Below are 27083 nucleotides of genomic sequence, written 5' to 3' on the forward strand. Positions count from 1 at the left end.
ACCTTGCAAGCCGAAGGTGGTCGGGAGATACTAGAAAAGAGCAGCGGCCCATGTTCCAGACGCTGGCTACGAACTGTCTGGCTTTTGACATTCCTTTGGCACCATCAGCTAAATATGAAGCCAACTAGCATCCTACAATAGTGCGTCCAGATTAGAATCACGGCATCCCAACACACAGTTTGGTCTCATGAGCCTTCTCTCACTTCCACCTCACACATCTATGTATGTTGCTTTTCATCTTCTTGTGCCATTGGGCTCAAAGACCTTGATAGCAATGTCGAACCCGTCGTCACCTGTCACTCAAGTCTCATCTTAGTATTCAACATCTCTCTCTCCCTCTCCTCTCTCTCCCCAGTACTTAACATCTCCTTCTTCTCAGATTTCAACCTCTCCCTAATCACCCTCTATCCTCCGCTCACCATTTCTTCCTTGAATTACCTTTCTTACTCCATCCACTGGTCACTGAATGGTATATGCCACCACTCGACAAGGCAGGAATTGCACCACACCGGGTTGGCTGTGCTTGGGTTATGATGGCAAAAAAATACACATCGTCGGCATCACTTTCCCGCACCAGGGTCAAGCGATTTAGTCAAAGCGATACACCCACACCGAAACAATCAAGACCTTTGTCGTCTGAATCCGAGACCGAGGCAGTCACTGATGACGGTACCACTGACGAAGATGATATGCTGGTGGGAGAAATCTCATCAGATGGAGATGATACGAGTTCCACACCCACTCCCCGTGCTGAATCGGGCCGTCAACGGACAGAAACAGATATGGCCCTAGAACGACAATTTCGCGACCTAGCGTCCGCTCTCGAGCACTTGGAGTGCCCACAAGAGTTGAGGCGCTCGTATGCGCCACAGTGTTCAAACCAATATTCTCACACTGTCAAGTCGACCGAGGCTCAGATCCTTAACGAATTTATATCGATGGATGATCACTGGATTGATCCAGACACCTTAACAGCCGTCTCGAAGGAACCGTCAGAATTTTGGGAATTCAATTTACACAACTTTTACGTATATCGGTCGCCTACACACCCTCAGAAGTCGCGAGGAAAATACGAAAGCCTTCATATCGTATATTCTGAACTCGCCGATGGCCATGACGAGGGTCATTGGTTGATCGATGGTTTTTTAGAGCATAATGCCGTTCGAAAACAAGTTGTTGGAGCCGCAATTGTCCAGGTTAGCATCGAAGGCTTCGAGGACATAGGACACTATTCGGTCAACGATTTCATATGGGTTAAGACAAAAGAAAGCCGAGCCAAAAACTACTGGTACCGTTTAAAATCCGCGTCGGAAGAATACTCAACCGTTTGGAATCCCTTTGTCTGGCTCGCAAACTTCACAAAATATTTCGTCGACTACCTCTACACTCGCTCTAAGTCCGGTGTTCCTGTACATCTGGCAGACTTCAGAGCCAACTTCTGGGAGTGGCTGGATGATTTACACGGCGAGAGTATTCGGGACTGGCACAAGCAGTGTCATCAGCGAAGCGATTTTCGTCATCATGTGTCCGCCTACCGCCGATTCTTATACGACCAGGCTAACGACATCTACGATAAGGACGACGGACCTTCTGTGCTTCAACACCCAATCTGGGCAGAAATTGGCGACCCTAAAACGCGTCAATATTCACTTCCCGTGGAGAAGACTACAGTGACGCCCAATGTCGCGGCATCGTTCTCAGAATTCGGGGCGTGGGAGAAATTCGAGCTTCTGGAAGTGGTACATCTATCTCCTGAAGTTAAAGAATATCGCCGGAAGAGAGTCATGGAATGGAAGTTCCTGGACAAGTTTATTGTCAATCCTTTGGCGGCATTCGTCACGAAAGGGACACAGCGAATATCTAGAGTGGCCTGGATCTTGGAGCAGGCAGCCATAAGAAACCAAACTGTGGGCATTGATCGTCACGACACCATTCTTCACAGAGTGGTTATTGTGCGGTGGAATGATACATTTCGCTACGCCTGGGTCAGAGGTACGCAGAAATGCAACTTTCGCGTTGTCTGGCTAGTGCTACCAGCAGAGACTCTTTGTGGACGAAACGCAGCCTACAAAATCGGCAATGAGTTGTTCTTTACTGACAGTTGCAACTGTGACCCAATCCCCTATCGAGATGTTGTGGAGATAGTTGAGGCGTGCGTTCAGGATACGCCAATCAATAGCTCACAGCTATTTGTGCATCTCCTCTATAGAGAGCATGACGAAGAATTTGCCAACGAACCTTTATCGAATCTCGCTTGTCGATGTACACACTTGAAACCCTCCCACCCTTCAGCCCCGAAAATGAAAGCTTCAACTCCGGCCCCACGACAGAGTTGGCCAAAAATGAGACTTGCAGGCCTCTTCAGCGGATGTGGCCTATTTGAGGCGGCATTTACGAGTCTTGATTTCGTTGAACTGGTCCTCGCAGTGGAGATCTGGGAGACAGCAGCGCAAAGCCATAAAGCAAACCACCCTGGTTCGATATGTGAAGTCTGCTCGGTAGAGCACTTGCTGAAAGCATTTACGTCGGGACAAAAATCAATGATTCCAACCGATGCTATTATGGGCGGGTTCCCTTGTCGCGGATACAGCCTCTTAAACGGCCATAGAGGAACAAAGAACGCTGAAAAGAATTGTTCATACCTTGCGAACTTTCTATCATTCGTGGATATCTTCTTACCAGCATTTGTTCTAATAGAAAATGTGCCAACAATGGATCCAAGCGATCCGACTCAGCAGAACGCCTGTGCCCAGGCAATCAGCTTTCTTGTGTCACTTGGTTACCAGACACGGAGATCAGTGCATATTGACTCGAACTTCGGCGGAGCTTCGAATCGAAAACGACTTTTCATTGTGGCTGCGGCGCCTGGAGTTCAGTTACCTAGAGAGTTAGTCCCAACACATGGGCCGGGACTTAAAGAAAGCCAATGTGTTCGTCGTACCATTGGCGATCTAGAACCAGTTCACAACGATACTGTGATCAATGTCGCCAATCCAGCGCACGTCCCTCTCCAGCGACTTACAATAGATTGGAGAGTAGGCGTGAATTATCACGCAATCCTTCAGAGGATCCCAGAGGGCATGTCGCTTAGCAATGCATATCACGCAGGTCTCCTACTTCGGCACGAGCGTCAGTTCTTCAAAACTCTACAACCCTATCAGCGAAGTCCCCAGTCTAAGTGCTTGAAACGAATCAACGCGGATCGCCCATCACGGACTATCGCCACTCTAATAACACCAATGGACGCCAAATTTGGGGGAGAGATCATTCACCCATTCCAGAATCGTTGTGTGACGCTGGAAGAAACTCGCAGATTTCAGGGCATGCCTTCTTGGTTTGTTCTCATTGGAGACGTAAAGGATCAATACAAACAATTGGGAAATCTCGTGCCATGGGCATTGGGCACCGCACTAGGCCGCTCGTTTAAGGAAGCCTGGCTGGCGACCATGGCGAAACGGAGGGCAACGACGGACTCCAGTCGCTATCACGCGCAAGGCTCATCGCATTCCACGACCGCGTCAGGGCAGTCGAACGCGCCTGTACCATCCAACCCAGCGTTGGAAGCGGGGGTGAGAGCGAACATGTCGCGGGAGATTATCGAGATATCGAGTGATGACGAGGAGGACGGCTCTGCGTCTCAAGAAATCGTCAAGAAGGGAACCCAACAGGGATCAGGAGTTAAAATGCAGTCAGCGGCTAGCCACCGCGCGGGAGCGACATATCTAAAACGAAGAGCTCCTGTTGTGTGGTGCTCCGACGACAGCGACAACGCCGTTGCGAGCGAACCGATCAAGAAAGCTAAGCTTTGAGAGCGGTTCCTGAACTTGGTGATGGAACTGTTTAACGGGAGCAGAGCGGGAGCCCGGAGAAGGAGCAGGCACAAGGCATTTCGAAATGAGAAAAGATGGTAACTGGAAATCTCCCCTCCACATCGTTGAATACCCTATGACTCAATTCCGAGCAAGTGAATGTTGTGGCGCGTGGCTAGGTGGACTGACCTAGTCTGGCGGAAGTTTTTTCCTCGGATGGAGAGAAGGAGGAATTGGATGACGAGTATGTGAAGCTGGTACCGGACCAAGAGAAGCTATTTCGACGTCGAGACGGGTGAATGAACAATGGAATGAATGATTCGATGAGAGGCACCCAGCGATGCCAAGCCCGGGAACACTTGTACATTACAGCGTCCTCTCCCTGGCGGCGAGCCTTCCGGCCACGACGTCCAACCAATCCAATATCCTGGGAAACCAGAGCATCTGTTCCTGTCTCCTCCACCACGCCGCACCACGACTACCCAGTGATTCCTGTGCCTTGTCCCTTTGCCTTTGCCTTTCCCTCCCCCTTTCAGCCGCCAAATCCACGGCTCTCTCCTCTTCAATGCGTCCCAGCACTGCATATGTCCCTTCGTCCATTTCTACTCCGCCCCGCTCCATTTCCGCTAGCAATCCGTCCACTTCCCTCAAAGAGCTCCGCGTCAGCCAGACCAGTGACATCAACGAGTTGTAGAACTGTGGACTGGCGCCGAGCACGTAAGACGTCGTGCCCAGAGAGCGGATCCGCGGCAGGAGCAGCAGCGGGTGGGGTGAGGAAGGGTAGAGGCTTATGTACAGCCTGAGGGCGAGGAGGAGTGATGCCGGGTAGGTGTGCTGGAGGATGGCGAGTTGGGTTGTGGAAAGAGTCGAAGGGGTTGTTGTGTGTTGAGTTATCGAAGGCTTGGGCTCTATTGAGGTGTCGTCGGCGTGATTGGTGCTGGGGGTGGGAGAAGAAACTCGTAGCAGTCTTTCCGCTGCTTCGATCAGCTGGCGAGGATCGTCCGACTTTTCTCGCGTGAATGTGAATTTTCGTATCCCACCATATATCGGCCGCTGCTCCCTATGCCGGGACTGCTGGCTGGATTGGGGCTGTAGGTCCCTTGCCATCGAGAAGATTTGAGACTCACAGACCTCCCACATCGCGATATCACCCCTCTCATCCTTCGAGTGCGCTGCTTCTTGGAGGGCTTGGGAAATGGAGTGCATGCGTTCACGAACGGCATGCTGGATGGATTCCTCGAGTTGGCCAAAGGGACGAGACGGAATGGCAGTTTCGGCGAGTGACTGCTCGAGGATATCACGTTGTTCTTGTATTGCTGAAATCAAGTGTTGCCTCCGGATCAGAGGGCCTGAAAGATCCTTGACTTCCGTTGCTTCCGTTCCTATACGTTCAACAGTGCTTGGTGCCTTTGCCTGAACTGGCGCGCCGGAGCTTCCACCGCGTTCCTGCGCGGCGTTGAAACCCGGCTGAGCTATTGACTCAGGTTCGTGGTGCTGGGTGGGTTGGAGGATAGACTGCTCCGTTGGACGAAGTACAGGCCGTGTCGTTTGAGCTCGTTCTGTCGATGTTTGAACATCTGGCGGCTCTATCCCGGCTTCCTGATCTGCGACATCGCTATCAAGTTTTTGGGCAAGCTGAGCGTTATCACGTGCTGACTGATGGCTCCGTATAGAAGAAGTGAATATCTCGAGGATATTCTCAATGTCGGTATCGGCAGCATCGGCATAAGGTGACCGGCGCTTTGAACTAGCTGGCTCGGTCTGCTTGGGGGCAAAGCGCAAGATTGTCTCAAAGGCTCTACGCTCGCTTGCGGTTATGGTAGAGCTGATGGTTGTCTCGGCGTTCTTAGAGGCGGATCTAGGCGCTATTGGAGACCGAGAGACACTTCGGGCTTTTGCTTTGAGAAACGACTCCTCCTCTGAGGAAAGGGGAGGTTTGCCATCTTCGATGGGCGCGTCTGAATCCCCTTGAGTTGACACAAATCGTGGACACGAGAGACGAGCTCTCTTTGGCAAGCGCAGGATAGTGCGGGTGTGGTAGAGGAATGGCAATTCAATGCGGGCTGCCATTTCTGGCGGCAGAAACAGAGAGAGAGAGACAGATCGCTAAGAACAGCGCGAAAGAGGGTGGAAGGCCATATCACGTGGGCATAGGCAAATAGGCACGGCAGGACCCACTCTACTAGCTTGTTGAGGATTATGCGTGCTTGGCAAGTTTGTCTGCCCGGAGCCTGACAAGTGGCAAACACAGCGACAAGCAGCCAGGCTGAAACCTCTCTCTCCACCCTTTCTTAACCGCATCTGCGCGCCGCGCCCCACCACGCAACCTGGTCACTAGGACTGCTTGGACTGCTTGGACTGCTTGGACTGCTTGGACTGCTGCCCACGTCCATGATCCCTCAATGATAAAGACCATATCTACGCCTCACCTTCACGCCGCTCCTCTACCTTCTCCTACCACGATTACAAATTCTTACCTCGTTATTACGATCTCGCCGCCAGACTTCGACCTCCACCCCACCTCACATTCCGCCCTGACGCAACACGTTATCGTCTTCCCTCACCCCCACGCCCGTCGGCCGAACACGTGGAGAGAGTGCTTTCGTCCCCGAGTCTACGCGGTCCAGGTGCCGCATGACTTGTGGCACAACTCGCGATCACACTGCATACCAATTGCTCTGGGGTAGCCTGACCACCTCTGCAGTAAACGGGGATCCTTCCATCCTCCTGCCTGCGCTGTCCACGCTCCCTCCTCTTTGCGGCCTACCACATCATGAGTACCGCCCTTCCTCGATTGACTTCAGACCCCTCGGCAACCTGGAACGATCATGATCAATACGGAACCATGAATCGAGGGCACTCAAAGAGCACCTCTCAACAGCCTGCGTCTGTGACGCATGGACCGAGCAGACAGCGGAATGGCTTCGGCGCCAATGGTGAAAAGGCTGTGCCGGTACCTGGGTCGACGGTGTTTGGGAATGGCGCAGACAGAAAGAGCAGCATCTCACAGAGTCAGCCGTTATTTGATATGGCGAGGAGCCCTCCCACTGCTTCAGGCAAAAGTGAATTTGATCGTGTCCGAAAGAATGCACATATGCTGACATGTGGCAAGATACCAAACACGTCCCATGTAAATTCTTCCGTCAAGGGGCCTGCCAGGCAGGAAACGCCTGTCCTTTCATGCACTCTCTCGATCCAATGACCCAGCAAGCGCCCTGCAAATATTTCATGAAGGTAGGATTGTCTTGAGTTGCGACTGAGTCGAGATTGACATGTACAGGGGAACTGCAAGTTTGGCGCCAAATGCGCTCTTGCCCACTATCTTCCTGATGGGCGACGAGTCAACCGAGCAGACCTCGATGCTGGATTCGCCATGGCAAGTCGAAATTTCAATTATGCGAATCGTTCGGAGCAAGCACCTTTCCCCAGCCAAGATCCAAGTTTGGGAGATCCCATTCCCAATCAGCCTCCTTACGGCCCAGACTACTTCCAAGGTCAGACGTTCCCATTAATGGACGGCGACGAAGCGGACGCGTTTCAAGATCGGTACGTCCAATATCAACCGCCTTCGGCCCTCGATTCAGGCCTCAACTCCCCCCCGACCTCTCAATTTGGCTCTCCTCCAAATGATTACCAGTTCCCCAAGTCGCCGGTCGAAAATCTCCGAACCGCCCTCAATGCGCCTCTACCACAGTCCTTCGATTCGAACGGTGTTTCCCACATAGCGAAATATGGACCTCTCGGTCAATCTGTCCCAGATAAGTTTGGCATGCGATCTCCAGCCTCTTCTTCGCTATCTAGACAGCTTGGAAGCCCTCCAGAGTCAATTGTCAATGTTCGAAATGCCAATCTCGGGTCTAATTTGAGAAACGTCTCGCCTTTGGGTCTTTCGCCGCAAAATGCCGAAGAGTCCATTGGCCAGCGGATTATGCATTCTCAGAGAGCTGTCAAGACGAGGGGATTGTCGGCAAGCGTTCCACGTTCACATCTGCCTTATGAATGGGAGGGAGGGATGGGGTTGGAGACAGATCTACTTCCTAATAGCTTGCACGACGAAGTACTTACTCCACAGGAAAAGATGCGCCGCACGTCGAGGGCAGACCAAGAGCACAGCTCCAAGGATCATGTCCACGCCCTGGCGATTCCAAGTGGAACCTCTAGCAAAGTCGGATCCCCACCGACAGGGAGCCCTTCCAGATTCAGTGCCTTGTGGGCCGAACAGCGAGAGAAAAAAGCCGCTGAAAGCAACGGACCGTCCAGCTTTGGCCACGTTGGTTCACCTCTTCGCGGGTCCTGGATGCCGAACGAATCGTCAACACCAAGCGTCCAGATATCTGGTATATCTCAAGCGATGGCTCGGATGCAGCTCAATCGAGTTGATTCTGGCGAGTCGAATGGATTGAGGGTTCAGTCGAGTGGTCTGAGACATTCGTCGGCGCCAATTGGACGATTTGACCGTGGGATCTCCAGTCCAGGTCTGAGTTCTAAAAAGATCGATGAAGAGGTCGAAGGAGTCTTCTTCCCCATGGACGGCGACGACAAGACACCGACCTGGTCAGGCCAGTCACCTCGACTTGTACCGCTGCGTGACAGAAGCAATGCCGACTTGACGGGAAGCAAAAAGGACATCGCCGGTTTCGATGAGAATGGGTTGAAGTCAATATGGGCTTTTCGTTCATGAATGGTTTCCAACGAATGCGACGCATACCAATACACGTTGTCACAAATAATAACGAAGCACGACCGGCGTCCAAAATGTACAGAATGTTCGATACCACTCTGGCTCCTCATTCACGTGACGAAGGCATGAAACCAAAAAAATTCGCATACACATCGCAAGGCGTTTACAACCGATGAAAGATGAAACGAGATCCAGGGTTTTGATTGAGGAAGGGGAGAAACCAGGGCGCCAGAGATACAGATACCTCTACTTGTTTTCCGGTATTGCGTATATGGAGCGCCATAGATGCAATGTTGCCAGAGTTGAAAATGAGACTCATTTCCACCAAATTTTCCTGGTGGGAATTATGATAGCGTAGGTCCCGTGTATACAGTGTAGGTAAGGCTTCGGCAGGCTGAGGCGCCTTGCACGGCTGAGGCTGGAATGTGCCTGATTGGGCCGATAGACCTTCCTCCGATATACTATTCGGAGTCTCCGCAGCCCTGCATTGAACCGTTTTAACCTGCAGAACCATGCTCTCGACATCCGTTGATTGTTCTAACTGAAGACTCTATTGTTCTTCGTCCATCCGAGGCATGTTAAGTAATAGCTCGCGGTGGCGGCTATGCTCAACATGCATTGGACCTTTGCTGCACACGGTAGCTAGAAGTCGTCATCATCGAGCTCGCTTCCAGAGTTCAGGTACGTGACATTCCATATTTCGATGCCGCAAGTCCTCTGAAGGCCACAGTGAATTGACTCCTCTCTAGCAACGACACCCTCTGGAAATGGGCCAGAAATATCGCCTATTCTTCTGCAGCGGGCGCGTGCAGTTGCCGCCGAGCACCAGCAGCTGGCGGCTGCGAACGCAGAGAACTACGACGTCGCCGTCGCGAAGAGGATTGGGGAGCTGGGTCCCGTGTCTGCGGCGCTGAAGGAGTGGGACAATGCGCAGAATGTAAATATCCTCGTCAAAGATGGATAACGCACGATCTACATGTTGACATGAATGTGTACGCGGACAGTCTCTCGAAGAACTCAACGCTCTCCTTCACGACCCGTCGTCCGACGCTGAGCTTCGCTCCCTCGCAGAAACTGACATCCAAGCTACCACTGCGTCTTTGCGCTCCCTTGCTTCGAAGCTCAAGCGGTCGCTCATCCCGCCCCACCCTTTCGCTCACATGCCATGTCTTATCGAAATCCACCCTGGCGCCGGCGGCTCTGAGGCTTCCCTGTTCGCCCAGAGCCTGTTGAACATGTACACCGACTTCTGCGCGCGGAAGAGATGGCCCACCACGCTGGCGAGTTACACGCCGGACGACTCGACCCACGAAGCGGGCCTAACCGATGCGCTGTTGGAAGTCAACCATCCGGGCTCATATGATGTGCTAAGAACAGAGGCTGGGGTCCATCGCGTGCAACGCGTCCCCGCGACGGAGAAGAAAGGCCGAACACACACCAGCGCGGTCTCGATACTCGTCCTGCCCAACCTGCCCGACTCGTCCGCAAACGGTGACGGCTTGGACTACGACGACCCGAACTCGGATTACTACGTCTCGCCGACAGAGGTGAAGTCCGAGACGATGCGTGCGCGCGGGGCCGGAGGCCAACACGTCAACAAGACCGACTCGGCGGTGCGGCTGACTCACCTGCCCACGGGCACCGTCGTGGCGATGCAAGACTCGCGCTCGCAGCACAAGAACCGCGAAAAGGCGTGGACGTTGCTTCGCGCCAAGCTGGCCCAGATGCGCCGCGAGCAGCGCGAGGCCGAGGTCATCAGCATGCGCCGCGCGGCCATGGGCGGCGTCGCCAGGACCGGAAGAGAGGACAAGATCCGCACGTACAACTTCTCCCAAAACAGGGTCACAGACCACCGCTGTGGCGTCGAGAGTAGCGATCTGGACGGCGTCCTCGGCGGGGGACAGAGCTTGGAGATGGTCATGGGCAGTGTCAGGGAGTGGATGAACGAGGAAGAAGTCAAGGGCTTAGTGGTCGAGGAAGAGATGAAGATGAAGAGCAAGGACCGCAACGGCAATGGGATTGGCAACGGGAACGGGAAGAAATGAGACATGTCTGAGTCGGATCACGGCAGCTCGGTGACGGATTTCTTTTTGATTTTTGCAACAGCATTGCACGATGCCATGCTACATCCAGCAGAAGAGCTAGCGAGACCGTGGAAGTAGAAGTGACCTCTCCAGTCCTGGTCTTCTCACTGGCCGTGCTTGATTCTCCACTCAAAAAAGCTCGTTTCAGTCCTTCAGTTCTGTCTGCCATCATTCAGTACCATGCTCATGGGTATCATGACCTATGCACCGAAGCCCGTCATTTTTCTGGACCTCTGCATTAGACTCGATGTTCTCGGCCAACATGTTCTCCGTTCTCAATGCTCTCTTCGATGTTCTTTGCTGTCTCTCGGTTTGAGATCCTCAAGATCGTTTGGTGTTGCACCATTCGATCTATTCGCGCCTGGTGGGCTGTCAACTGCGGATATCGAATAGACTACTCCGTAGGCATTGTTGTTCGTTGGTTGGTCTTGAATTTGTTGTCGTTTGATTTGGTTCCACCATTCACGTCGACACTTTCGCATGCATGGTTTCTTTCAGTCACTGTCCGTTCATTTCGCCACCGCGGCACTCAACACCTGCGTGCGGAAGAATGCGCCCTTTGTCTTCTCAATGACCTGCTGGTACACACTCTGAGGGGGGTGGTTCATGACCACGGTTCCTGCCTGGTAGTCGATCTTGGCGTCCACTTTTGTGTCACGGATGAGGTTGACAATCCATTTCTCACCTTCGCTAGGAGAGAGACCTAGGCGGGTGGAGAGGTCCCTGGGTTGCAGAAGTTAGTATTTTGGGGCATGAAAGAGTGCGGTGCGTAGGAGATGCCCTCAGACTTACTTGATATCAATTCTCTGGTGGATTTTGCAGTAGCTTTCTGAAATGTGATGTCTCGCGCTCTCCATGAACGCATCAGTCGAGCTTCCCAAGAAGAAATCCCCTCTTAGGATGGCCTCAGCTTCAGACAACTTCTTCTGTGCACCCTCAAAGTCAAAGTCGACGTAGAGAGCCTTGACAAACTCGGTCACTGGGTCTTGGTATTCGTAGACCTCCTGTTTCACGACTCGGACAAGATCCTTGACTTGTTTCTGGTAGTTGTGTGAGTTGTTCATGCGGGCGCGATTGGTGATGACTGCTGCTGCGAGGTAACGGAGAATCCAGGGACAAACAGTTTGAATAGAAGAGATGTATGGCGGGGAGAAGTACATCTCCGTCAGCTTTTCACGAGCAGGCTCGTAGTTGAAGAAGGGGAAGAGGGCGTAATGAACCAGGGCTTCGCGTGCTGTGAGTTGTGCACGGGGATTGTTGAACAGGCGCGTCTCGATATGTTCCTTGACCTTTTCAACCTCTTCAAGCGCGTTCTCCCATTCCTCACCCAGAATTTCGCAGACCAACTTGCCCCAGGTGGCCTTGACGACTTTGTCGTTGTCAGTGGAAAGGACACGGAAACGGTAAAGCAAGTCGGCGGCTTCGGGGTAGAGGCCGCACTGGTATCGGAATCTGCCGAAATCATAGAGGTTGTCGACCATCTGCTGTGTGACGCCGTGTTGCTCTTCGAGGAACTTCAGATTGGCGACCTTGTCACTGCGCAGTTGCGAGGTGACTGATTCATCGTTCAACAGGTTTGTCAGGTGCGCGGATTCCTCTTCGAATTTTGCCAGCTGACTCAACACTTCCTCTCTCTTCTTCACGTAGTCTGGAGGAATGGTATCCGTTTTGTAGATTTCCTTGTAGAGATTGCCCACGTAGTCAATCATGTTGGTGTTTTTGAGAAGCTGGTAGATGGCCTTTTTGAGGTCATCGTAACGTTCTTGTGAGATGTCTTCGGACCCGAGCTTGTGTTCAAGTAGAGGAAAGACGAGGTGCCGATCCATCCGCAGAATGAGCTTATTCAGAAAGGCATACTCGCCGGTAGGATCGTCGACAGGGTCGCTACCGTTGGTAGCCTTGTCGGAAGCCATGTCGTCGCTGAATTCGAATTCGTTCACAACTACACCAAATTGTTCTTGAAGAATTCTTAAATTCTCCTTTGTGAGGGGGTATTTGGACGGGGACGGCGGCGGCGATGGGGTGGGAGGGAGCTCGAGAGGGAAGATATATCCAGGCAGGTCCTGGTTGTCTTCGTGCTCTGGATGGCCGCTTGGGAGGTCTTCAATCTTCGACCACATTTTGAATATCGGTCGTGCGCCGGAGAAAACGAATCGGGTTGCGCGGCGCTATACCAAAAAGCGTTAGGCACAGAATAGCAGAAAGCGGCGACACCAGGTGATGCCAAGCCGGGCGCCGGTGTCGAGTAAATCTTCAGCCTTGTACTTCACGTGCGCATCACACCCAATGTCCTTCGGTCAATGTCGATGCTCCCAAGGTGCACATCGGCCATCTAACTTGCGCGCTCAATAATGACAATGAAAGCCCCTTCAACTCTACTTCTACGGGCTATGCTGCGCCCACAACAGCCTCTATGCCAGGTCAGATGGAAGTCAGACTGGATGCCCAGGGAAAAGTACGCGAAAATCACAACTCTAGACAAGCTACACAGAAGACAAAAAGCGGCCATTCGAAAAGAAAGTAAGTTCGTCCCTGCAGCGGGGACTGTTCCTGGGCCTACGTGCACAGTCGCTGACATGAATCTCAACCAACAGAACAGGACAGCAAAGATCGTGCTGCGAACATGTACCCCGTATCAACTCCTTCAGCAACACCCTCCCCGATAGAGCAACAACAGCGGCAGCCGGAGTCGCCTGCTCAGCGACCTTCCTTTCTCATGAGCCAGATCGAGGATCATAGCCTGACGCCCACGCTCTCCCCGCTTCCATACATGATCACGCGCACCCCGTCGAAAAACCTCCCGATCTACCAAAGCGCCAAAGCCGGCGGCTCCAAGCACATCACGACGATCCGCAAGATCAAGGGTGACCTGCAGGAACTAGCGAACGCCGTACGCACGGCCTTGGGGTTGGAAGAATACATGACCGACGCGCGAGGACGGAAGAAAGCCAATGTTGTGATCAATTGGACGACACGGCATGTGATTATTCGGGGCTGGAGGGGCCCAGAGATCAAGCGGTGGGCGGAGATGAGTGGGTTTTGAAGTGTTGTTGAAAGAAAAACGAAGAGAGAAAGACCGAGGGCTGTACATGACATACGAGCATCATGCTACCCAAGTTCCGTCTGCGTCTCTCGCAATGGCGAGCTATTTACGTATGTTTCGGAAGAGCCCTTTCACGCCCTGGCACGCACATAGACACAGGTGCAGGCGCAGGCACAGGCAGGGATTCAGCTGCTTGACTGTATCCAAGAGTCACAAGAACAAGAACAAAAACAAGATGGAAATGGTACTTACTTGCTGTGTGAGCTACCTATGTATTCTTATTCGCACCGCAAAAGGGTGCAATGCGGAAAAAGGAAAAAGGAAAAGAGATACCTACCTACCTAACCTACTCCCTTCGTTCCTTCATCACGACACGGAAACTTTCAGGAGGGGAGAAATTCGCTGGACACGTCCATACGGATTATGTAAAACATGTAGCAGTGTGATTCCTGGCTCATTGTCCTTGCCATCACCACGAATGGATGAGCGGGCAACGGACGGGACTGCGAAGTGAATACAACCCACATCCCTGGGGGCTTATCCATTCCGTCACATTGAGACACCTATTCAAGTCAAACAATCTCTTTATTGGATCAAGTTGAAGACTAAGTAAACACATTTTGTGCTTTTCCCACTCTTTTAGGAGCGGAAAAAGACATCTCTTATGTACCCAACCGTTCAAGCTTAATGTGGAGGTACATATGGGCCTCAAGTCCAGCCATTGAAAGTTCCTATCGTAGCAAGTTTTGCTCTTGTCCGCCAATCCGTATTCGACCAAGCTGGATGAATGCAACAGACCATCCTCCCAATTCCGCGGACGTCGGCTCAACCGCGCTCATGCAATCAAATGCTTGTCGTACTAATCCTCTAGACCGGCATAAACACAGAGCTGTCGCAGTATGCCCGGGTCAATGTCTTTTTGAATCATGGCTCCAAGAAGACTTTCTTTGCTCGGCATAATGCCCAGCGGTACTACCGTCGAGCCACTTTCATCGGTCCTGCGGGCCTTTTGCACCAGGGTCTTCAAGACAGAGATAGCACGATTCGCGATCGCCCCGTAGCCATTGGCATCTGGCTCAAAAGCGTTATTTCGATTATTTGGTTGGGGATGCCTAGGAGCAGTCTGGGTCGTCCGATCCGCACCCAACAAACTGACTAAGCGGAGAAGATTGCCAGCAAAGCCATCATGCGATTCTAGCCATGAGCGCGCCAATGGGTGGTCTGAACTTGGTGCGAGACCTGCCAAAATTTCTGCGGCCAACATTCCTTGCAGGAGGAAAGGTTTGCGTGCCTCGATGAGTGGCCTGGTATGGTTTGAGTTTGCCGGGATTGAGGAAATGGCGAGCCCAAATGCTCTCGTCAATAGTTCGTACGGAGGACTCGAGTGACTGTCGGCTGTGAAGATGGCTTTGTAGTACGTGCGGTTGGGTTCATCGCGCGCCAGGAGCTTAGCGAGACTATCGACAGCAGAAGGCATGTACTTGTGTAAAGCGGGTGAGTACGGGACGAAGGAGACCTTGGTCGTGGAACTTGAGGTCGGCGCTGGAGTGGGTGCGAATGCGAGAAGGAAATGAAGGACACAGAGTGCTTCTTCTTTCCCTGGGAGCTGAAGTAAGGTCGACAAGTTACTAAAATAGATGACCACATCTTTCATGAAATCCAGGGTGTTTCTGTTGTGTCGCAAAAACATTTCCGTGGTGCCCAGAAATCGAATTACAGTGCTGAGCAGCTTGACAACCTCTGGCTGCCCCAGGGGGACAAAGTTGGCTTCGTAAAAAGAGAAATTGCGCAACAGGGTGGTGATACAAATCAAGCGATCCGCGGCTCTTTCCAGATCGTATGCAACTGTTCCAAACTCGGGAACATCTTGTAAGGACTCATTCTCGATGCGACAGGCCCGGACAAGATCTTCATAGGAGGTGAGGAACATTTCGTCGGAGACTTCAGTTGCGTGTTCGCTGAGGAAGGTGACCTGATCCTGAGCACAATCCAGTAATGTGTCAACAAGGTCGTCGCATTCACTTAATGCCAATGGCAACGAAGACTCCATCGAAAGCGTGACAAGTGTGTCCAATGCCACCCGTGTCTCGGCGTGCATTCCAGATTTGATTGCCATAGTCAGAGCGTGGATGTCAATTACTCCCAACTCTCGTATAGAGGGTGCGAATGGTTTGGATTCAGCGATGTGTTGTCCGATAATGAACATCTCCTCCACGTTGATCGGTCCGTGAAATCTGCTCGGAGGGAGGACATCCGGCTTGAAAGGATCCTCGATCGGTCTCGACAAGGGTTTGTTCAAGTCAGGTTCAGGTTCCGCCATCTTTCCCCCGCTGGTTTGAGGCCGCTTTTGAGGGGTTTGGCCCTGGACCTGGCCCTGCATAGCAGCCATCTGTTGAGGATCGAACTGCCTCGATACGCTAGAACGGTGTTGGGGAGTTGCCGAGAGATCTTGTTGTGTAGGAGCATGGGGAGGTTGCATATATCCATTTGCTGTAGGGAGTTGTGGTTGTTGGGCAACTGGTCCATTGGCCGATGCACTTCTCTGGTGAGTAGAGTCTGGAGGTTGATCGCGCGGGGGTGACATCTGGGATTGACCCTGTATTGCGGCCTGTGCTGCCATCTTTTGTTTCTGCTGCGACAGCTGCCAAGCAGCCTCATAAGGGGCAAGATTGTTCATCCAGTACGCCTGGAGTTCTTGAGCTGCCTGCATCTGTTGCGGTGGTGGAAAGCCAAACTGGAGCGCAATCGAGGCCCACTGATTCAGCTTGGATATCCTTTGTGATCCCCCACTTTTCACCACGGCGGCGTACAACCGTAACAACGGCAGTTGTCGGCCACATATCACCGGTGTTAGATCAACTTGGCGATGACGAGCGGCCATGAATTGCTGGAGGCCCCGTATAAAATCCTCGGGATTATTAGGTCTGGCAGGGTGAAACACTGCCGGAGCTCCTTGCGGCATCGGCGGGTTGGAACCGTGTTGGCTAGGATTGGTTGGCATCCCGTTCATGCCACGAGCCTGAGCTTGCGCCTGCATCTGACGCGCTTGAGCCTGAAGCTGCAACTGGTAGTTGCGCGGGTGGGTTGCAACCGCGTTTGGATGTTGCGCCGCCATATTGATCTGGGGATTCATGCCCATTTGTGGCATGCCATTGCTCATATTCTGACCGAATTGAGGTTGATTGAATCCCGGCGCAAAAACACCATTCGACAAGAAGTTTTGAGGGTTATCATGGGGTGTGCCGACGCGACTCGCGTGGTCTGAAGGAGCTGGGGAAGCATGTGGGGGAGCATGTTGGGGCGAAAACGGGCTAGGTGACGCTGTCGCGACGCGTTGATTGGCTTGGGCTGAGGCGAAATGGTTCAGCTGTTGTATGGTTGGAGATGGAGAGGCGTTAGATGTCGTCTGGAGATGTCCAAATGGTGTGGGAGCGTTTGATATCGCCGGGACGCCGTTGGCCTGGGGGTTATATCCGGGGAACGGACCTTGTCCAGGTGTCTGTGATCGCGAGCCAGGTAAGCCACCAGGTGCCTGCCGCGGCGACGTGACTAGACTATCTTCTCTTGCTCTCTTGGAAGGTATCACCGGGTTCGTCTGATAGACAGGGTTGTGGAAGGCAGGTGAGGTGGTTCGGGCGGCGCCATTTAGGAAGCCGGGATTCTGGAACTGAGCAGGATTTATCGTCTGAGGAGGTTGCAGGAAAGACATGCCAGCATCCATTGGGCCTCCAAAGCCAACATGATTGTTTGGATTCGAGGAGGCGTCGGTCAGCCAAGGGTTCATGGCTCGAATGAGGTTCGGTCATCCATTGGCTATGGCAACTAGAGTCATCAGCAGTGGTCCCAAAATGCGCGCAGCCATCACGAGGGTGGAAACATCCGCTTCGGCATCGACCTCACCCATCAGGACCGGATATCTCATGATGGATAGGCGCGCCGACGGTTGCGCATTGAAGCAAGAACGGAGGACGGGTGTCTGGTGGGAGAGAGGAGGTGCCCAGACGCGTCACAGGAGAAAGTCAAGATCAACAACGGGGCGTCAAGGGCGAAGTGATACGAGCCTAGTGAAGGGGGCAATGACAAGTTCAGAGGACATCGGACAAGGCTACTTACCTGACTGGCAATGTTTGAGCGGAATCGTCACAGGCGTAAAGGTATGCGAACCGATCGGAAAGTCGAGATTGGGACGATTTTCCTGAGGGCTGGGGATGGCTGAAAGGGGTTTAGCCACGGCGGGCGTGTGACAACTGAGGACTGGGAACTGGGAACTGCTGAGAGAAGAAGGTTAGCCACGCTTGGGGCAGGCCAAAGGAACGGGCAACGAGCATCATCCAGAGGGTCCCACTCGGGTCTATTGGGCCGTGCGACACGATCTCAGTCGCATGTTTGATGGGAGATAACAGGCGCTAGTGATGGATTTGTGGGCGGATGGTTTTGGGGGAGGGAATGAAGGCGAGAGGATGGATGATGTGGTGGGCGAGCCATGTGCTGGTGTTCAATTCCGGCTGCTGCGAACCGGCCGGCAGAGGGAAGAACAAGACAAGCCCACTATGTTTTGCGAGGTGCAAGGGGGGAATCGGCAGAGGGGCAAAAAAAAAGGTTTCTGGGGATCAGAAGAAAGTAGGAGAGGCTTACCTTGGATGGTGATTAGATGGGAACGATTTGGATTCTTTCCCAAGGTTGATGATACGTGGTGGTTCGTAGACGCAGGGAACAGAAAAGAGACAATCAGGCAGGGCGGGGTGAAAAATGATCAGTCAGAGGGATGGATGCGACAAGCGACAGCCAGCATCTACGCTGACAACTGGGCGAGGGCGATGGGAACCTGGAATGGGAACTGGAATTGATGAAACACAAAAAGCGCAGTGCCTCGAACCGGGGGAGAAAGTGGTCAACAGCGCAGGCACAGGACAGGCACCGTAAAGGTTGGAATCGGGAATTAGGGCGGTCGAGAAAAAAAAATGGGAGCCTAAAGAAAGGTGCCTGGGAGTTGGAAGCCTGGAAGGGGGGTGAGAGTGTAAGCAGCAGGGCGACAGAACAGAGAGGGAGGCCAAAAGTGGGCGTCCGGTGCCACTCGGCTCTTCTGGGGGCAATGCGCAAGGGGGGAGGAAGGGGCCCTGCCCACTAACGAGCCATCTGCGGCTCTTCATTGGCTTGTGGCCTGCGATCCCGGTTTTGCTCTCTCTTCTTACCCGCTTCCCGTCATCTGCTCTCACACTGCCATCCGTCCACTTTGGCTGCCGCCACACAACAAATAACCCGAAAGGCGTGGGACGAGTTCCAGTTCTCGCAGAATTGCAGTGAAGCTGTGCTGGATGCCTCTGATTGTGCCGGCGCTGGGTGAGTCTCCTCGCCCGTCACTCGCTCCTAGGCGTCCCGGATTTTGCAGCACAATAATACGGGTTTCAAAATGCCAAACCCAGATTGGGGCCGCACCAAGGTCGTTTTCGGCTTAGACCATCCTCAAGTGCCTCGAGTGTGCGATCACGAACCTAATGATCCCCCATCACGCTGAGCATCCATGGCTCCGCTTCCCATCTCAGCGACGGTCGGAGCAAGAAAAATGCCCAGATGCCCTCCTCGCAAGTCGTCGGTGCGTCTCTGCTGGTCAGTACGTACAGAGTGTTGCGTAAAAAGATCTGGGGCTGATGGCCGTTGGGAAAAGGAGATGGCCGTCGACAAGAAAGAGGCGGGATACCGAACTGAGTAGGGCGGTCAGTCATATCCCCTCTTCACGCCAACAAAGTCCTTTTCGTAGAAATGTCCCTAGATGGACCTGGAGGTACTTGTCTCTGTCGTTCGGGTCGTCTGGGCGAGCCATAAGTTGAAGTAGATAGGAGAGAGGTGTCCCTGGAGCATCACAGACACAGCATCTCAGAGGACTTGGGTTGGTACGTAGAACAGCGAAAAGGAGGGATCTTCATATTCAAGGTTGGGGAGGACATGAAAGAGAGGAAAGAAAAAGGAAACAGTGCAAAAGTAGCAGAATGCCAGGGCTTACATAGTCGGATAGTGCCTCACTTCTGCTCAACCAGGTCAACCAGCTCATTGCTCATTGCTCATGCGCAAGCGGCCAGATATCGTCTGATTGGCAGATCCGCATCTCTAGTTCCTCATTGCGGGCAGGCTGAGTCCTTTTCGACACAGACCTTCGAATCGTGTCACACGCCAGAGACAGTCGCAAGCGAACCTGGCGGGTTCTTTCATATTGCCAGAACCAATGCAATCCAGTTCATTTCACCCCCGGTCTAGCATGGTTAGGCACATACCAGGGTACATAGTATCATGCATGCCCGTGCTGCGTGGCCCTCTATCTCTTAGCTGCATGGGCCGCTCCCTCTTTTCGGCTATGGACCGACGTCTGCGAGAACCAGCACCGCATGATACACTATTAATACAGTTCCGACTGGCCACCAGACCCGATACATTGCGGAGAGACACCTTGTAATATCTAGCAGAGTGACATAGCTCGAGTCTCCCCCAACCCCCTTGAGTACTATGTCCAATTCAACCCTGGAGATCCTTGGGCAGGGTTATCCAGGGGTGGGAGGGAAAAGGAATTAGATCAAACGGCGCGGCATCTTCCTTTTCGCTACTATTCCTAAACCGAACGGATCCAAAGAGCTGGGTCCGCATGCGCTCAGACAGAAAGCCAGCACCAGGATGTCGAACAGCGCATATCGTTTTACTGGAATTGGAAGTCTGAATTTTTGCTGATCTGTTTTATGTAATGTATGTAGGCTGGATCTGCCGTGGAAAAAGCTACGAGAAATGAAGCCCGCCACTGCAAGTTGTAGAGGGGCCATGAAACCTGGCAAACGCCTTGCCAGCATGTTATCAGCGCCGGACAGCCCAACTGCTTACCGGAACACCTGGCCATTCGATGGGAGGCCCGTGAAAAAGCCAGCTGATCGAGAACGGCGGCTTGTGCAATGCTCGGCAGCCATTCGAGACGTCCAAAAAGGTGGGTGGCTTGGTGGGCAGGTCGGGGCAAGTCAAGGCAAGTCTCGCCGCGGATATTCGATTTATCCGATTCTCCTGATCACCCTAGTGCCAGAGATGCTCTAGTCCAATTTGGGGCTAGTGCAGGCCTTCAAGCAGCGCGTCTTGCGGACGCCTTCGAGTTGGAACTTCAACTTCGGAGCCGTTCGCCAACACAGTGCTTGCGACCAACCGTTCCATCATCCTTTTGTTTCCCACTTTATCAACACTTTCGCCATATCTAGGTGACACTCGAGCTTTCTTCCGCACACTCGTATTTATCAGAAGTCCGACCCTCCGACAGAGAACCACCATGGGCGACGTACTCGTCGACAATCCTGCAAACGTCGTTCCACCTCACAAGAAGCCACCCATTTCAGATTCAATCCCAGACATCGACTCTTTAGAGGGAGCTGGCACGGACGGTAGCGATGAGTACTCGACATTGAAGAGGTTGCAAAGACATCTAGAGTACGGATCCTTGCGGTTGTTAGTCCAAATGCCACAGCTAACCGGGACAGGTATATCAAGCTGCAAGAAGAATATATCAAGGATGAGCAGAGGTGGGTGAGAATGGGCAACTGACCTAGTCGATAGAAGGACTGATGCCCGTTCTAGATCATTGAAGCGTGAGCTCGTGCGGGCGCAAGAAGAGATCAAGCGAATACAGAGTGTCCCTTTGGTCATTGGACAGTTCATGGAAGCTATCGATCAAAAGTAGGGATAGATCCCTTTTATTTTTGTTCAAAATGCTGATAGCACTTAGTACCGGAATTGTCCAATCTTCTACGGGCTCTAACTACGTCGTCCGCATCCTCTCGACTCTCGACCGCGAAAAGCTCAAACCGTCTTCCTCGGTCGCCCTTCACCGCCATTCGAATTCTCTTGTCGACATCCTCCCTCCCGAAGCCGATTCTTCCATCGCCATGCTTGGAGCCGATGAGAAGCCAGATGTGACGTACGCGGATGTTGGGGGTCTTGACATGCAAAAGCAGGAGATCCGGGAAGCCGTCGAATTGCCTCTGACACATTTCGATCTCTACAAACAAATCGGCATTGACCCACCACGAGGCGTTCTACTCTACGGGCCCCCAGGTACCGGAAAGACGATGTTGGTTAAGGCGGTGGCCAACAGCACGACTGCCAGCTTCATTAGGGTGGTCGGCTCCGAATTTGTCCAGAAATACCTGGGTGAAGGACCTCGCATGGTCCGAGATGTGTTTCGAATGGCGCGTGAGAACTCACCTGCTATCATCTTCATCGACGAGATTGACGCGATTGCAACCAAGCGATTTGACGCCCAGACGGGAGCTGATCGAGAGGTTCAGCGTATCCTTCTCGAACTCCTCAATCAGATGGACGGTTTTGACCAGACGAGCAACGTCAAAGTCATTATGGCCACGAACCGAGCGGACACACTAGACCCTGCCCTGCTCCGACCAGGCCGGCTGGACCGGAAGATCGAGTTTCCATCGCTTCGAGATCGGCGAGAGCGGCGGTTGATTTTCACCACGATTGCCAGCAAGATGTCATTATCGCCTGAAGTGGACTTGGATTCGTTGATTGTGAGGAACGATCCCTTGTCCGGCGCCATCATTGCGGCCATCATGCAAGAAGCGGGATTGCGGGCTGTACGTAAGAATCGGTATAACATTATCCAAGCAGATTTGGAGGATGCATATTCGAGCCAAGTCAAGGGAGCGCAAGAGGCGGACAAGTTTGATTTCTACAGGTAGAGCATACGATGGACTGAGGGGGTCACGGGGGTCGTGTGCTGGGTTTAGAGCAGGCCCGATGGGGGCTTTGGACAAGGCTGTATTGCATTGCGTGGTGTCCCGGTTCCAGAGGCCAGAGTTCCGCCGCATGAAGGCCACGACCAAAAGGCGCCTGTAGTAATAGAATTCTATGGTGTGCATTATGGGCAGAATACTCCGTACCTTGTTGACCTATGTCACCAATGTCTTGTTTGCGTCACTTCGTCGAGAGACTGTGCTGGGTTTCCGAGTGGTGGCGGGCACCAGCGGGGAAGGCTCCAGGGCTCTATTACTTTACTAAGTCAGGTCCAAAGTTCTTTTTTTGTTTTTTTTTTGTTTTTTGGGGCGTTGTACTTGTGACCGTACCACTGGATGCTACGGAGAGAGGCAAATTATTTTCAACTAATCGATCAGCAACAGCTCGCATTTTGTCTAAGTTGGACGTTTTGGAGCCCAGGGGAAGCACAGGCAGTATTGTACGGAGTATAAACGGAGCAATAATAGTCAGGAGAATGAAACAAGGAGAAAGGATTTGAACTATTCCTTGGGTATCCTTCAAAAAGAGCTACGTACCTAGGCAGCGAGCAGTTAGTAGCTTCGCTACCATGCAGGTTTAATTCCCTCTGCAGAAGTAGTGGAAGCCAGTAGAAAGAGGACAGGATGTACAAGTACTTACCGTAAATATGCCTGCATGAGCAATTGGGGGAGTGTGGCGTGCTTGCAGATGCACTTTGTTTTCCTGAGCATGACGGGTAGGACTTAGTCTGGATCAGGCTTGCATGTTGCCGTGGTGGGATGGCGTATGGCGCTAGACTAGATACGGGATGGCGCTGTCCGAGTGCCGGGACATTTTCATCGACGATTGCGTCAGAATTGCGAGTCAAAGAAAAGCGAAGAGTGAAAAGCCGTACCCTTCACCGCCAGTAGGAGCAGGAGTTATCTCAACTTGCTCACCCCACCCACAGAGAGAAGAATCCTTAACGGGGGCGAAAGGGGACACGGGGACACCTTTGTGTCTCTAAACCAAGTACTACTCCGTACCAAGTACCTACCAAGGACAGTGCTACTAACAAGTACTGACTTTCTGCCGCTGCGTGCTGAGGTCATTGATATCTCGTTTTCGCCCTCCTCTAAACTTCCCCAACCTCCTCTCTCCTGTACCAGTTTGAGCCTCTGCACAAAAGCCACCATCCCCTCTCGGTTGTCAATTAAGCGTTACAGAACTGTTTTGGGCGACTTGCCCTTGCCGTTGTTGTACCATATTGCGGCATCACTCCCCCATCGTCGATCACGGGACTTGACTTTGGGCTCTTTTCTTCGGCAGGCCTTTCGTCGGCTGTACCACCCAGTCAGTCGCCAGACACACGTCATCACCCATCCTCCTCTCGCCCCCTCAAAGTCGGCCCTCGATTGCCTTCGTATCGCCTATCTCGCAACAAAACGTTGTTACTCAGAATCTCGACTGGAGTTTAACCCCGTGGAGAGGGCTCGCATCTCAGCACGGTCTGCGAAGGTGCACCCCTCGTACCACTTGGTCGGTAAGCTGCTGGCCACAAGTTCCCTCTTTCCCTGAATTTGTGCAGGCCCGGAGCCAATTCCCGCCCGGCTACGATCGAACATTGGGGATGGGCTGGCGGTGGGTCGATATGAGTGGCGAGCACAAGCGGTGCTCTGAATGCTGATGGGCTCGATGGCGGGCGATCGCCATGCTCTGCCGACTTCCCAACTCACAGCTGACACGTCTCTGATTCGCAGGCTGTTGGTTCAACCCACCCACGCGCCCACTTCAAAGTCGCACCCGTCGACCCTCCCTACGACGCTCCCTCAAGTCCTTGGAGTCTTTGACACAGGCCGCCCGGACGAAGGCTAACCCTGCCAACCCTGCCATCCCTCTCGCCTGCGCTCCCTCGCCTGGCCTGCCCTACCTCCCACCTCCCACAATATATGAGGCGCCAACGCCTTCCCAGCTCTATCGACGTCACTTCTGCAACGGCTGACGTTGTTTCCTTCTCTACGTATTGCTTCATCCCATCCCGACAATATGGCGAGTGCCGCAGTCGCAACTCAACCATCACAACAACACCTTGGGGCTGGCCCAACTTCTCGTACCTCGTCGCCTATGGACAATAAGAAAGCCACGGCGAAGCAAGAAGGTTAGTCCATCTCGCCGCCCCCTATTTGTAAAATTTCTTCCACTCTTTCCCGCCCACCATCGTCACCGTGCCATCACCTATCATCAACCGCGCATTGAAAATTGTTTCGTGCATCAATACGGCGCTCCCGGGCGCATACTACGGATCAATGCTGACAAGCTTGACGGATGATTAGCATCCAATACTTCCCCGTTGCAGGCTAAATCATCACTTCCAGGTACGCGTCGACACGCGCTCACCAATCTGCGAAAAGAAAAAAAAAAGAGTCATCACTAATGCGACATGTAGAACCACAATCCACCTCGCTGGCCGAAGAACCCAAGCCCGTCGTTCAAGTATCAGAACCCCTTGCGCCGCCGCCGCGACCTGCGCCCACCACTCAAGCAGAGACCCCCGACTACTTCTCGTCCTTGCACAACAACGGAAGCAGCATCGGCCAAGAATTCAATCCTTTTGAACAATCGTTCGGAGCGCCTTCGACAGAGACTCCCGGCAAAAACCTGCTGCCTCCTGTCGCGGCTCTCACATCCCCAGCCATCCCTGGCACCAGCTCAACCGGCGGCTACAACTGGCAAAGCTCTCTTCGGTCAGGGCCGCTGAGCCCTGCAATGTTGGCTGGTCCGCAACAAGGTGATTACTTTGACAGTATCGGCCGTGGCTTCCCGACGCCCAACGAGTCGTCCCTCCGGACTGGTCTGACTCCAGGCGGTGGCGGGTCTATGTTTCCCGTCCCCAGCCCGAACTCACAAGCGCTCTTTAACTCGTTGCAAAGTGGCGGCGCAACGCCTGGCACTCTTGATTTCCACCGCACAGCCATCAACGCTGCAGCGAGAAACAAGAACCAATTTGCCAACACTTCCAACCCACAAGAGATTACCACCACCACCACCACCACCACCAGCAACATGGATTCCGTCCACGACGCCACCGACGCTGCCAATGGCCTGTTCATGCTAGCGAAAGGAGGCCAAGCTAGCAATCAATTCGCCGTGCCCAACCCGGCGCCTGTTCCGACTGTCGGCCAAGATCAAAAGCGGAATAGCTCTGACCCCGGTGAAAGCCCTGAGAGCCCCCAGGATCCCAAGCCAACCACACGCAGTGGCCGTGGTAAGAAGGCTTCTGCCAAAGCCGAACCAGCCAGCAACCGGAGAAAGTCAGAAGCCAGTGCCAAAGGCAGCAATAAACGCGCCAAGGGCAATTCAGGAGCCCCCAACGTGGATCCGGCCCTTGACCCTCGCGGCGACGACGACGACGATGACGAAGACAGCGATGAAGCCGAAGAGCAAGAAAAGACCACGACAACAACCAACAGCGGTAATAACAAAAAGATGACAGATGAAGAGAAGCGGAGGAATTTCCTTGAACGCAATCGGTAGGTCCCCATCCAGCCCTCGGGAGGTGTCGCACGGACTAACCAGTGTAGTGTTGCCGCACTGAAGTGTCGCCAAAGAAAGAAACAGTGGCTGGCTAACCTTCAGGCCAAGGTGGAAATGTACTCTGCCGAAAATGACAGCCTCAACACACAGGTTGCTCAGCTGCACGACGAGATTCGGAACCTCCGCACTCTACTTATGGGCCATAAAGATTGCCCCGTAGGTCACGCCCAAGGGATCGGGCAGTTCTTGAGCGGCATGCAAGACCCCAACGCATTCAACAACCAACATGTCAACCCGTACGGTATGGGCTTGCCGAACGGTGCTTCTCTACAACCTGGCATTCAGAGAACGTGAGCGCAGTGGAACATGGGTGCATTTCTAGGCGCGGCGCAGCAAATTGTGTTATATGCAAGACTAATATTACTCGTCATGAACATTCGACCATATTTATCCCCCGGAGGCTTGACGGAGTGTGAGTAAGAGGCGTCATCGATTTCTGGCGCACGGAAGGTCTGGCCATTATGCAACAGGTCAGGGCTTCGCATGATTTTTGTAGCATCTCCTCAACGATGCGCTGTTTACTTGTTTTTATCCTGTACATAAACATTCGGCAGAACGGGGCAGGGGGTGGAGGGTTTTTGTACAGCACCAGGCAAAAGAATAGCAACGGCGGTCTCTGAAAAATTCTGGTGCGGTCCAAGGAATGCAGTTTCTTTGTGCTTTGGCTCTTTGCTCATGCGTTATGCGAGAAGAGACACATGTGGCTACGGGGGGGACATATGGACATGATGAACGCGGCCATAGCACAACGATGTAGCGAGAAAGAGGGGAGAGAGAGTGGTCAAATGGTTTCCTATGCAAGTTTCTCTTTTCTTCAGCTAAGTAACGAAACACCCCGCTACACCGACGGCGAGGTACTCTGATCATGTTTCCTAGCGAGCTGGGTCCTGGTGCCGAACTCGTCGTACCTAAACACATCCAGAGCGTGCCGAATTCCAAAACAAGTGACACGGTCTAACAGTCGTGAGCTACCTGGGTAATTGACCATGAAATCGAAGGTATCCTTGATTTAGAATGAGTAAATTTGTTTACCTCTTGCAACAGAGCAGAATAGAGGTGCTCTGCATCCTCGTGTATATATCGTCCTTTCTGGTGGGATGGCTCTGATGAGTGGACCTGCGGAAAAAGACTTGGCGGCGTAT

The 27083-nt window shown here is 53.0% G+C and overlaps 9 protein-coding genes across 9 annotated transcripts; 6 read left to right on the top strand and 3 right to left on the bottom strand.

Annotated features, from left to right (window-relative positions):
* Window positions 1-533: 533 nt before the first annotated feature.
* On the top strand, window positions 534-3809 carry Z519_09644 (uncharacterized protein; the record flags this gene model as incomplete). The annotated part of the gene is made up of 1 exon (XM_016767365.1): window positions 534-3809. The coding sequence occupies one exon, from the start codon at window positions 534-536 to the stop codon at window positions 3807-3809; it is 3276 nt and encodes a 1091-aa protein (XP_016616157.1).
* A 366-nt stretch (window positions 3810-4175) lies between these two features.
* On the bottom strand, window positions 4176-5879 carry Z519_09645 (uncharacterized protein; the record flags this gene model as incomplete). The annotated part of the gene is made up of 1 exon (XM_016767366.1): window positions 4176-5879. The coding sequence occupies one exon, from the start codon at window positions 5877-5879 to the stop codon at window positions 4176-4178; it is 1704 nt and encodes a 567-aa protein (XP_016616158.1).
* Window positions 5880-6582: 703 nt separating this feature from the next.
* Z519_09646 (uncharacterized protein) lies at window positions 6583-8490 on the top strand (the record flags this gene model as incomplete). Its single annotated transcript, XM_016767367.1, has 3 exons — window positions 6583-6871; window positions 6922-7043; window positions 7090-8490. 3 exons carry the CDS (start codon window positions 6583-6585, stop codon window positions 8488-8490), a joined length of 1812 nt encoding a protein of 603 aa, XP_016616159.1.
* A 613-nt stretch (window positions 8491-9103) lies between these two features.
* Z519_09647 (uncharacterized protein) lies at window positions 9104-10535 on the top strand (the record flags this gene model as incomplete). The annotated part of the gene is made up of 3 exons (XM_016767368.1): window positions 9104-9128; window positions 9240-9427; window positions 9495-10535. The coding sequence occupies 3 exons, from the start codon at window positions 9104-9106 to the stop codon at window positions 10533-10535; spliced, it is 1254 nt and encodes a 417-aa protein (XP_016616160.1).
* A 548-nt stretch (window positions 10536-11083) lies between these two features.
* On the bottom strand, window positions 11084-12694 carry Z519_09648 (uncharacterized protein; the record flags this gene model as incomplete). Its single annotated transcript, XM_016767369.1, has 2 exons — window positions 11084-11297; window positions 11367-12694. The coding sequence occupies 2 exons, from the start codon at window positions 12692-12694 to the stop codon at window positions 11084-11086; spliced, it is 1542 nt and encodes a 513-aa protein (XP_016616161.1).
* A 237-nt stretch (window positions 12695-12931) lies between these two features.
* Window positions 12932-13617, top strand: Z519_09649 (uncharacterized protein; the record flags this gene model as incomplete). Its single annotated transcript, XM_016767370.1, has 2 exons — window positions 12932-13094; window positions 13169-13617. 2 exons carry the CDS (start codon window positions 12932-12934, stop codon window positions 13615-13617), a joined length of 612 nt encoding a protein of 203 aa, XP_016616162.1.
* Window positions 13618-14476: 859 nt separating this feature from the next.
* Window positions 14477-17401, bottom strand: Z519_09650 (uncharacterized protein; the record flags this gene model as incomplete). The annotated part of the gene is made up of 1 exon (XM_016767371.1): window positions 14477-17401. One exon carries the CDS (start codon window positions 17399-17401, stop codon window positions 14477-14479), a length of 2925 nt encoding a protein of 974 aa, XP_016616163.1.
* A 3510-nt stretch (window positions 17402-20911) lies between these two features.
* Window positions 20912-22334, top strand: Z519_09651 (uncharacterized protein; the record flags this gene model as incomplete). Its single annotated transcript, XM_016767372.1, has 4 exons — window positions 20912-21069; window positions 21120-21161; window positions 21217-21315; window positions 21365-22334. 4 exons carry the CDS (start codon window positions 20912-20914, stop codon window positions 22332-22334), a joined length of 1269 nt encoding a protein of 422 aa, XP_016616164.1.
* A 2446-nt stretch (window positions 22335-24780) lies between these two features.
* Z519_09652 (uncharacterized protein) lies at window positions 24781-26235 on the top strand (the record flags this gene model as incomplete). The annotated part of the gene is made up of 2 exons (XM_016767373.1): window positions 24781-25877; window positions 25929-26235. 2 exons carry the CDS (start codon window positions 24781-24783, stop codon window positions 26233-26235), a joined length of 1404 nt encoding a protein of 467 aa, XP_016616165.1.
* Window positions 26236-27083: the final 848 nt, after the last annotated feature.

This window comes from Cladophialophora bantiana (genome assembly GCF_000835475.1).
Source record: "Cladophialophora bantiana CBS 173.52 unplaced genomic scaffold supercont1.16, whole genome shotgun sequence".
Classification (NCBI taxonomy): Eukaryota; Fungi; Ascomycota; class Eurotiomycetes; order Chaetothyriales; family Herpotrichiellaceae; genus Cladophialophora; species Cladophialophora bantiana.